At 36.5% G+C, this 12293-nt stretch overlaps 1 protein-coding gene across 2 annotated transcripts in view; it reads right to left on the bottom strand.

Moving 5' to 3' along the window:
* LOC131077801 (uncharacterized) overlaps nt 1-8633 on the bottom strand; it is a 43153-nt gene extending 34520 nt beyond the window's left edge. For both annotated transcript variants that reach the window (XM_058015356.2, XM_058015357.2), the window contains exon 1: nt 7924-8633. In XM_058015356.2, the coding sequence (XP_057871339.1) occupies nt 7924-8490 (567 nt within the window). In that variant the 5' untranslated portion in view covers nt 8491-8633. The remainder of the gene's footprint in view (nt 1-7923) is intronic.
* Between the last annotated feature and the right edge of the window lie 3660 nt (nt 8634-12293).

Genomic DNA, 12293 nt, shown 5'->3' with positions numbered 1-12293 from the left:
TTCAAAATCTTAAAAAAGCACTTTTTGGCCATAAAGTTCATTTCTAACTGCTAAATCAATTGTAAAACTTGAGCTTCGTGCATGTGCACTTTTTGAGCTGCTTTTTGGTAGTTATTAATTACCTTTTTGGGTAGTTATTATTTCTTCTTTGGTGGTTGTTGATATTTTGCCTCCCATTTATGGGCATGGGTACTATGTTGTATTGATGAATCTGGGCCACTTGTTTTGTTTTAATCTTGGCCATTCATCTAAATTTTGAAGCTCTATTTAAAGGGGTTGGTTTTCCCTTATTTTTTGTAAAGAAGTTTAAGATTGTTGCTGAAACTCTGGCAAAATTCATGCAGAATTAATGGAAATTAAAGTTGTCTCATTTCTTTATGAGTGCATGGTCTCCTTCTTCACCATTTAATATTCTTGTTATGCATTTTGCTTTCAGATAGTATTTTTGGGATAAAATTTGATAGAAACCTTTGTGTTCATACCATTAAGCATTGGCCGATTGTCATTTCCCCCTGCATGGTTAGTCTGAACCCATTTATGTGTTTAGTTTGGTTGTTAAACATCAAATGAATGGATGTCAAGTTCTGCATTTAGGTTTAGTAGCATGAAAAATCAGCTCCCTTTAAAGATTGCACTAGATTTTACAACATTGTGCTATATTAGCTGATAATGTTAAATCTGGTTTTTTGAGGTTTCTGTCTATCTTCTTGAATATGTTATCTTAGATAAATTAATTAGGTATTCTCTTTCTCTTTTCCCTTCCTTTTTCCCCCTTTTTTTTATCAAAAGAAACCATACAGTCAAGCTGAGATAGTATCAATCCAAGCAAAAATCATATGATATAGCACTGTTGAACTTTAGGGAACTCGTTCGAAACCTATTCCGTCTAACCTTAAGTCCCCTTTGTGTTTCCAGCAAAACACATCAAACCGCTAAGCTATCCTGCTGTCAAATGCTGACAACCAAAACATTGAGGTAATCCCATTGATCAAATTAACACAGCATTAGGGATTTCCTTATCTCAAGAGAGGATAGGATTCTTAGCATTTTTATTCTGTGTTGACCGGATGAAGTCGCAAGTTCAGTGATTTTAGACACGTCAACAATATCATAGAATGAAAATAAACAAGTATTATCATCTGGGAGTTCTGCAATTATCAAGTCTATAATCCAACCAAATGCAGCAAATAAAGACCACATATCAAAGAAAATAAAGTGTATCAAGTCTGAAATGAAAAGATCAAACATCCTCTCTGCCATAGTTAGACCAACTAAAGCTACCCCCAAGTGGTCTGGTACTCGGCAAAATCATATGAAACCGCTGCAACTCAGTCCAAGTGGTCTTTCCAATTTCTTCCGCTTCCACTTTTACCTTCTTGCACACCTCATGATCATTGGTGGGGCAGAAGAGAGCTAACAAATTTAGGAGAAGATGATTCTTCATTTGCATGCAGTGCTAATCTGGCAGGACTCAAGTTGAAATAGGAGCAAGCAGGGTAGAGGTACTAGGACACTGCCAAACAGCAATCTTAAGCCCTTTATCCAAAATGTGGGGCAAGACAAATTAGCCTAGAGCATCTTGTGCTAAGATAAGATCACGCAACGTTGTTGCCTACTAAGAGAATTAGGCAAAGAGCTATATGCAACATTCAAGGCACTATGCACTACAACAGAAGTGGGTTATCAGTCGATTTAGCAAGTGGCTGATCAAAATGGTCAGCAGAGGCAATCCAAAAGATGTTCCAAATATGTGGCTCTTATGTATCAAGATGTGGAGAATTGTGAGTACTTCCTAGGCCTCTTATAACATTTGGATCTAATTGCAAGTTTTGAAATGCAGGATTTCCATGTCCAAACATACAATGATCTCTTCAACCCCTAAAGAACCTTGGCTGGTAATGCGACAGGAATGGAAACCTGTCCTTTGCTGCCCCCACACATTTCTGGAACCCGAGCTTTGAGGAGCCTCAGTAATGATTATGCCAACCCAAATTATGCAAAATATCATCCAAATAAAAACTCATGTTAAACTTCAAAACTTCCAGCACACTTATTTCAAACAAAAAAAATCAACCAAGACCGCCAAGAGGATATTCACATGCAAAAAAGAACAATGCACATGAGGATGATGATATTTAATCAAATTGAACAAATAACTTCAAAGTTCAAACAGCTTTCAATAGCAGTGAACAAATTGTGTATCATTTGGGCAAAATTTAAAACACCCAAAAGATAGATATCACCACAGATGTTATCAAAACAGGTCTTTCTTTTCATACAAACTGAATAACAAGGCTACAAGAAGAAATATTCAACACGATTGTCATGAAGCCACCAAAATAAGAAGTCGTAGCCTTATTGTTAAATCAAATCACAGCCTTTAGACTATATTCCAGACGGCTGGTTTAAACATAACAGCAGTTTAAATGAGTCAATAAATATTAATTTAAGAGAAAAGATCGGCAGTGATACCAAGAAGAAGTACAATTAAAATAAATACAAAAAACTTCAAGGCAGCAATTTCCTAGAATAACTAATAAGAGATAATTAAAATATAATTGAGTTTTAAGCCAGAAATTAAGAGGAAGAGTTGTAACTATTTCACAGGGTAGAAATATTGAAGAGGTGTGACTTCTCCCTCATATTGGAGGATATAAAAGGAAGAAGAATTCATTTGAAGTGGCATCAAGGAATCAAATGATCAAGTGGTAATAGAGAATGAGAAATCTGAACATAAGGAAAAAAATGGATCTGACTTGAATTATATAAGGCAGTAAGAATTTGAATTATAAGGCAGTAAGACTTAGAATTATAAGGCAGTAAGATACAGCAGACTATTATATTTCTGAAGTGATTGGAATGCCACATGTTCAAATCTAATATTTAATAATTTGTGAATCTGGTAAAGAACAAAATTTATTTATTTAATTTACTTGCCAGTCCATCAAGAATATTAGTCATTTGATCTTCCTACAAGCAATCATATCTGGGATTAGTGAGGAAACATGGTAGGGAGATGCAGCAGTACCAGTTCCCTCAATTAAGTAGACCACCCCAAGTTGGTTTGCTTGTGGGCCAAGGGGTTGAATTGACTTGGATGGTCATTCCACACTCTAGGGCTTAGTTGTGGGGGACAGTCTCCGGGCATCCTATCGTGCTTTCTTATCAAATTCCTCATATGGTTGGCTGTTGGAAATATGCTATGAAATGGATCCAATGCATTTAGGATATTGTGTTATCAATAGGGCTTTATTTACTTGATGTTAATTAATTACAATCTTCTCTAAGTTTAATTGCAATTATGTAATTTTAAATAAGTTGTATTGTTGGAATTGTTATTTTTGGGCAAAAATCAGGTATATCCCAAAAGGGGACATTACAATGACTGGACTTATGGTGCAACATGTACATGCAACAATTTAGCAGCTCTGCAAGACAACAAACAACTACACAAGGGTTATCCCAAAAGAATACTTACATTTGCTCCACAGAAGAACAGCAGCCACAAAAGAAACATGCAAACACGGTGAACAAAAGTCATATGTGTATTATATTACCTCAGTCTACAAAGCCATCAAATAAACTTCAATAATAAACAATTCCACTGCTAAACCATTTAACAACTGTTATCACCTCAAAAACAAAAAAATAATGAAAGCAACCTGCAATGATAACCCTTTTAACTGCTATACCATCTCAAAACCTGAGCCATGAATGTAATCAGTAAGCAAAAACCTTTCAGATTTTATGAATCAATACAGCATTGAAAACAACAGCACTCAAAACAATACAAGCTTTAAAACACACAAAAGAAAAATTGCACACAACAAAGTTCATGCCTAAAACAACAACCATGGCATTCAAATCCGCATGACTATAATTGGGTCAAAACATACCTTGCAACATCCAAAACAAGCTCCTAGTGCAATTTTGCCAGAGCCTTGTTGCAGCCTCCAAAAACCAAACAATCAAAATGAAAACAAGAAATTCCTTTTTGCCAAATGATAAATTCTGGAGAAAGATTTGCAATTATCTAAGTTACCAATACTGGTATGGGTATGGTTATTGGGTATGGTGGTGCAGCAATTTTTTTCCTTGGATATCAGTAAGGGTTCAGCTATGTATAATGATAAGTTCTGGAGGAAACTTTGTGAATCAATTATCATAACTTATTGATGCATGACAGGCTAGGCAAATGAAAATCTGGGAGTTTTGCTTCATTAATTGTCATAAATTTGAATATCATCCAATTGTAAACTCATCAGCAATGCTAGCCAAACTGCCATGTTGTTGCCATACAAACCTATTGCTATCTACACCACATCAGCAGTGACAACAATATGTCGTATAGGCTACAGCCAGACAGCTTATCTAGTGTTCAAATACTATACCATGCAAGGCCCATTGGTGGCATTAATACTTTAAATCAAAAAAGCCTTAGGTAATGGTGGGTAATGCCATCAAAACTTAAAGATTTAGGTTTTGATATTTAGCCTTCAAGTGTTAGAATCTAGGATTTAGGTCTTAATTGCAAGACCTTAGTCTTTCAACTTTAGTCTTAAACCCTTAGGGTCTCAAACTAAAACCAAGTGTAACTGATCATCAAACCCTTAACAGAATTCCACCAATGAACCTAGATACTGGTGCAGGGGCACCTCTTCAACAAGCAAATCATGGATCTGAGGATGAAGACTAGGATCATAGTGTTTGTCTTAGTGTCTTGTGTTTATGCAAGTTTCATGTATTCAATAAAGACCCCACCATGTAAACCAATGTCACTGATTAGGCAACTTGATAAGCCAATTGAGACAATGTAGTCAATAGGGGTAGTAGGATGTTTGTTTTTGTGTTTGATAGGTTTTTAGGATGTCTTAGTGGTGTTTGGTTGATCCAAGTTGTGTGGATCCCAAACTTGTAGTGTTTGACAACTTTTATGCAAAAATGCAACTTTTGAAAATGCAACTTTTGAGAGCAAAAGTGCAACTTTTCAAAATGTGGTTGATGTAAGCCTTTCAACGGCTCCAACTTCCTCCAAATTCGGTTGGTAACCGTTGGAGAGGGCTATAAGCCTTGTGGACATGGTTCCCAAGGTGAGAGTTGCTGTGTTTTGAAGTTTGGAAGCAATTAAACACTGAATAAACTGAGTTTTCCCAGAAATTCTGAGTTTGCAGAGATTGTACGTCCTTGTACGGATTGAGTTGGACAAAACCATTCATGGAGTAGTTGGAGGGATGAATCACCTTTGATTTGGCGGTGGTCTAAGGTCCTGAACGTTTGTGAGTAGTGAGAACCCTTCATTTTGCTGACTGCTACCCGGAAAGTAAGGGTTTGGCTAGGGTTTTACTTGAAAATGGCCATATCTTGCATCTCCTTCCTCTAGAAGTTAATTCCTTTGGTGGAGTGCAAGATTGGTCAGTGTATGTTAAGGTTATAATGGGTTTTTGCAGGGAAGGCTTGGTTGTGAGGCGCTTGAAGTGAATCTAGGTAGGCATCTCCATGTGACTACCTTAAGCAAAATTAGGACAGTCACCTTAAAATCTGATAGCGGAGGATTCCAGGCGTGCAACCCTGGAATTAGAGGTTATTCACCATCCCCCACATGCTCATAAAGTTGGTTTTGCAGTTGGGAAACCGGTAATGGGGGTTGCTTTACAATTTAGGCCTAATCGCCCTAATTAGGTCTCTAGGCTTCTAAGGGATTCAGACCCTTAGGTTGCAGATCTTGCCAATCCCTTTTGGGGATGAGTGTAACTCTATAAAGGGTATCTAGAATGGTAAATAGTTTCCCAGGTTGTGTTCAGTATTTTGGAGTTAAAGGCAAAATACCGGTCTAGGAGGGCTACTAGCCTAGGGGGTAGGTTTCCAAAGGAGATATAGGGCACTGATGCCTAAGTCCAAAATCAATGTTAAGAATAGTTCCTAGATGGCATGAATAGACCAAATCCAAGGTCCCCAAGAGCAGGAGTCACCGGTGAGGCATGTTAGAGAAGTTGAAGCCATTTAGTCATCTTGAGTAGGTGTTAGGCTTGAGCAGTGGAGAGTAGTTCAAAACCTTAAGATGTGGAGTCCTTCCTTGTAGGGTCATTTTTGTCATTTGAAGGGTCAGACCCTAACCTTTTGGACTTGTCCTTAGGTGTAAGAAGGCCTCTGCATCAAATACTTTTTAACATATTAGCATGGTAACAAACAGATTTCAAAGAGCACTCTAGATCGCTTCTTTTCCATCGCAAAATTAAAAATATACAATGCCGAAAAAGCTTGAGATCAAAAATTAAATTTCAAATGGACAAGTGTGATCAAATTATTTCTTGTAGCAAACGCGCAAGTTCCACTTTATCTCCACATCCAAAAGTGTTGATATCAACTTTGATTCAATCTCCATTTGTAAAACAAAAATAAAATGACTTTGCTCAGAAAATGATTAAATTCAATTACAATATTAATCCTTAATTAAACATCAAACTGAAATCTCAACAGTGCATACATGAGATATATAAGCAATGTGCAAACTGAACCTAACACCTGACTGAAGACATAGCTAAGAGTTGGCCTCGGACGATGAGATCAGTGTGGTAAACTGCAATAGCTTTTTTTTGAAACAGGGATACAATTTGATTGCAATAACAATTTCTAATAGCAACGAGATTAGCTTGGTACAACTGAGATAGTTTTTGTTTAAAACATGGGTACAATTTTTTTGCACTAACAACGTTTAATAGCAAAGGGCAACAGAAAGCTAATAAAATAAGGACATGCATATTAAAAATCCTTTCACAGGTAGTAATCGGGTAGTTCTCTAATCCTCAAGCAAGACAAAAGTCCACTATGAAGATTGATGATCCCCATACCATTGAGCTTCCGAAAGACATGCGGTCTTCAATGCAGAATATTGGCACATCTTTCCATAATAACCAGGAAATGACTACAAGAACCTTAGAATGGTTATTTCCCTGATCAATGGTATGAATAAACATCTTCACGAGATTGGCCAGAAGCCTGAGGACAGAGGTTGTAAGTTGGGAGAAATCCTTGATACCTTACTTTCAGTTAATGGTTATGTGGGGGAATTAAATATTTTTCCCAAAAGCGTATGCACTTCATTGTTAATGATAATCACAGTATCCATAAGCATAGTTGTCAGTGTCTAGGACAATAAAAATGATCTTTAGTTGTCTCAGTCCCTTTGTTTCAGTTTGCATTTTGACCCTTTGTGATCATGGCTTTTGGTAATTCCAAAACAAAACAAAATAAAATAAAATAATAACTAAAATTCACCCACGTTCTCATAAATCTATGTAGATTTAATACACTTCTGGTGAAATCAGTAAAAACTGAAAGTTTTTATCATAAATCAAGTAGAAATTGTACACCTTCCTATAACATTGAGTAAAATTTGTGCATTTTTCAATAAGCTAAGAAGAATGTGAGTATTTTCTAGTGAATGAAGTAAAATTCGTGTACTTCATAGCAAAAATAAGTAGAATTAATAATCATTTATTATCCTTGTAGATTGATTGATAATCATTTATTATCCTTGTAGATTGATGGAGTGTTGATCCACACTCCAGAATTTTTTTAAAAAACTGCAAGTCCTGGGTAAAATTTAAATATGTTTTCAAAAGTTACGTGGATTACATCTACTTTCTCCAGAAATTTAGTGAGGTTTATGCACTTCATGTAAACCTAAATTAAAAAATACTGCAATTTATCATAAATTAAGTAGAAATAGTACACCTTTGTGTAAACTGAATAAGGTTTGAGCACTTTCTGATAAAGTAAGTAGAATCCAAGTATTTTCGAGTTAACAAAGTAAACTTTGTCTTTTTTTCTAAAGTGTGTAGAATTTGAAGAACAACTACTATGCTCTTGTAGATTGGAGTAGTCTTAATCCACGCCTAAAAAAAAGGTAGAATTAGTATATACCCTAGGCCAATTCCTTCGAAAATCCATGGAAAGCGCGCGACTCTTCTGTCCAACACCAAACTCACGATCGATTTTCTTGACCTCCTGTCTGAACAAGTCCGCCGCTTCCTCTATGCGGTCAGTAACCCTAAGTTGGCGATTCCACCTCTGCAGAGTCCTCCGGGTCTCGAAGGCAAAATCCCCTAGCCTTTCATTGGCGGCGTTCGCGGCCCGTCGAAACCGCCGCTTAAGATCGCGCTCGTTATCAAAGTCCTTAACGCGCTCCTTGGCGGCGTCCGCCATGGATTTAGCGGCATCGGAGACACTTTTGGCGGCTTCCGCAGCCTTTTTGCGGGCTTCCTCCGTGAACTGGGAAGCCGACTCATTGAAATTACTGCGGCTAGCGGCATGCGCCCTCACTCTGCCCTTGTGCGACGATAATGAATTTACGTACAGGGGATTGAATTCTGGTGTTCGAGGAAAACTCAGAACTCGAGTTTTATGGAAATGATCGCCATGAATAAGACTTGAACTCGGTCGATGTGAATTTATTGGCAGACCCGCTCGTGGAGCGGCCTGTACAGCCATTAAACTGGTTAGTATCTGAGCTTTTTAAGGGTTTTCGATCGATTTTTTACAGGGCGAATCGTTAGAAAGAGGAAAAATCTTTTTTTTTAATAAAGCTAATATGCTTTGCAGTGATTTATTTGTCAAAATGTGAGCTGATGAAAGAGCTTTTTTTCAAACTCTTCACTCGTATATCTGAGTATGCAGTTTGAAGCGTATAGTTTGCCACGTGGAGATGCCACGCCAAATGATTTTATAGCAATTCTTATTATAACCCAAAAAAATAAAAAAAATTATCAAATTTTGTTTAAATTTGTTTATTATGTTGAATGCCTCTCCTTGTTTATTATGTGGAAGGTTTGTTTAGTACTTGCCCTTAAACTTCTTTAAATTTAAGATACTAGCAATCGTACTTTGGTGTGTAATGGGAATGCCGAAAAGGTGTGAAAGGTCAATTAGGAAAAAAATTGGTGTATTTTGCATACATTTGCTTAGTGTGTAAATTCAATTGGTAGGCCATTTAAAAATTGATGTTGTTTGTGCAATCAAGGTCTCAATCAAGAAGTGATAGCTTAAAATGAACTATGCATCTAGTTATAGGGATCCAAACATGAGTTAAAAAAGAAAGATAGAGATATTGAGATATAGATAGAGAGGGAGAGGAAGAGATGGGAAGATAGAGCTAAAGGGATCAAGAGAGAGAGATAAAGGAGGTAATAGAGAGAAGAAGAGAGAGGGAGGAGAGATAGAGGTAGAGAGGGAGAGGGAGAAACGAGGAGTGTGTGTGAAAGTGTGAGAGATATTGAGATAGAGATGCAGAGGAGCAACAAGGAGTGTGCGAACAAGATTTAGACAGATAGATAGATAGAGGATAGAGAAATAAAGGGATATAGAAAGAGGGAGTAACATAGAGAGGAGAGAGAGGGAGAGGTATAGATAGGGAGAGATAGTGTGTGTGTGTGTGTGTGTGTGTGTGTGTGTGTGTGTGTGAGAGAGAGAGAGAGAGAGAGAGAGATGCACGAAGAGGTAAGAAGATAGAGGTAGAGGAGAGAGATAGAGAGAGAAATGTGGAGATGGAGAGAGAGACATAGAGGAAGCGGGAGAAGGTAAATAAAGAGATAGAAAGATAAATTAAATGTATTATATAAATTAAAAGAAAAATTCAAAATATAACTGTTCTAAAATAAATTTTAATTTTAATAAGATAAATAATTATAAATTAAATTAAGTGAGGTGATCCCACAACGCAGCGGTGAGCTACAAGCCTCCTACATGGGAGGTCTTGGGTTCGAGTCTACTCGAGGCCCATGTGTCCCACACACAAGTAACGGAGAGAGAAGGTGATGCCTGGGCGTGGAAGACAAGATGACACAAGCAAATATAAGGGTGTTCTTATCGAACATACATGACGATGAGGCCCCTCAAAAATGTGGTCTCACTGGTTCATAGCTCCATTCAAAAGCAAATACTACTTCGACTATGATTGATTAAAAAAATAATAAATTCAATCAACTCTAATAACTTTTAATTATTATTTATAATTTCGTAAAAAGACATAATAATTAAAAATAAATTTCAAACTTAAGTCTGCCTGCTAATGGGCAATATAGGGTTAGTCCTAGGAGGTATAGGGAAGATGTGGAGTGGATCAAACCAGAACAAGGTTGGGTGAAGGTAACTTTTGATGGTGCCTTGAAAGGGAATCCTAGACCTTCGGGGGAGGGGTGTATTGCTAAGGACTTTGATGGAAACATCCTTGCCATAGATTCACATATATTAGAGAATGGGACAAACAATGTAGTAGAGGTGCAAGCAGCAGCATTGGCAATTGATTTATCAAAAAGATCAAAGTTGATCAATTGCATCAAGAAGGGGATTCTCAAATAATACTAAATGAAATTGCAAATGGCGGCGCCCGTGATTGGAAAATTGACAAGTGGGTCAAAATTATTCAAAGAAAATTAGAAGGTTTCAAATCTTTCACTCTTTCGCATGTGTATATAGAAAGCAATGTTTTGACCAACTTGTTGTCCAAGTTGGTGGTTGAGTTGGCAGGGTGAGCTTGATACCATTTATTTGACGTTGGTCTTGGTGATGTGTGGCATTGGTATGGGTCTTATTTCATTTATTTTTGGCAGCCTTAATGTAGGGAAGGACAAGATTTTTTGAGGTGGCAGAGTGTGGAAGCTCAGACATTATTGCCCACATGCTTTGAGGCTTTAGGTTTGATATTGTGTTTATTTCTGATTTGTGTGCATTTGTGTTTGCTTGGATTTGGTATGGAAACTTCCTGGAGAAGTGGTGTGTGGGTAATCTATTTCCATGGAGGCCAACTTTAGCATGAAAGTGAGTAAGCAACAAATGGCTTTTTGGGAGAAAATCACAAATGACCATTTCAAGAATGTATTCCCTACAGATGACCACTTCTTTCTCATCTAGGTCAAGCAAGTTTTGGGATATGAATTTTTGCTGGAAAACATGAAGTATAGGGTAAATATAGACATTTTGTCCATGTTTTGTGCATGGGGCTTGGAGTGCAGTATTGTCCAAGAGGTGAAGAGAATAATGGAGCTTTGTGTGAAACCAAAATGGAGGGTGGGATTGGATGCCTTGCTTGCATTGGCAGAGCCAGGATGAGGGTTTGTCACGACTCTTAGTGATTAGGTGGCGGTTCCCGATTACCCTCCCAATGTGCATTCTTTCTTTCTATGAAAATCTATGGAGGGTAGAAATACTCGCAGGTACATTGTCGTGGAGGGGTGGCAGACTATCAGAGATTATATGATTGATTAGGAGAAAGTGTTGGCATCTGGACTGTCAAGGGAGATGATGGACCGGTCTCAACTCAAGTATAAGTTGTCGGATTATTGGAGGGGTGGTCATCCACAGGGCAGAGGTAGGGGTTGAGGTGTGCATGGTCAAGGTGTCGGGGGTGGGCATCGGACACGGAGTTCTTGCAAACAAAGTAATGCAGAGGTACTGCCTATTGATGGGGATGGTGAACAAGCATGAAGTTTTTTTAGTTGTTTGTTTTGTAAAAACTTTGTTCCTTTCCGAATAGTTTTGTTGTGGGTTCGTGGTAGCCCGAGTGATATTTTTTGTAATGCTCGCACGTTCGTAGGTAAGTATGGTAGGGTTTGAACCGGTTTTTGATACTACCAGTGATGTCATCTTTTGTATTTTGGACTTTTTAAATATTATTAATAAAATAAATATTTTACCGACCAAAAAATATAAATTCAAATTTAAATCTAAAATTAAAATTAAAATAGAATAAACTAAATGCAAAGTCAAAATATACAAAAATCAAAATATTAATAAAAATAATAATTTAAATTTATTTATAATAAATTATAAATATTTTAAATTAAAAAATAACTAAATAAAAATAAAACTACTTTTTAAAAAATTATTATATCTAAAATATCAATAAAACATGTACCTAAAAAATATAATTAATAGATTGCAAACATTAGTAACATTAGTAAAATCACAATGCAAAAATCCTAACCTTAAGATTTATCATATCTTAAATGATGCATAATGTAATTAGTTAGGCTATGTTCTTGCATTATTTAGATCAGATCTATTGTATTGTGTCTAATAACTTAACTATAATTATGATTATCTTTTTAAATTGGTTATGTGTGCACCGTGGGCTAGAATTAAACCATAATTAAGTATTATAAGGGTTATGGTTAGGAGTATTATAAATTTAGCATTAATAATAAATATTTTATTTACTTTTAAGTACAATTTCATTTCTATGTGAGATTAAGTAATTGGATCTAAAATTATTAATCAAATCGTAATAATATTTTTTA

The sequence above is a fragment of the Cryptomeria japonica genome, chromosome 10 (assembly GCF_030272615.1).
Source record: "Cryptomeria japonica chromosome 10, Sugi_1.0, whole genome shotgun sequence".
In the NCBI taxonomy this organism is placed as follows: Eukaryota; Viridiplantae; Streptophyta; class Pinopsida; order Cupressales; family Cupressaceae; genus Cryptomeria; species Cryptomeria japonica.
This window is presented reverse-complemented; position numbering and strand designations above follow the sequence as displayed.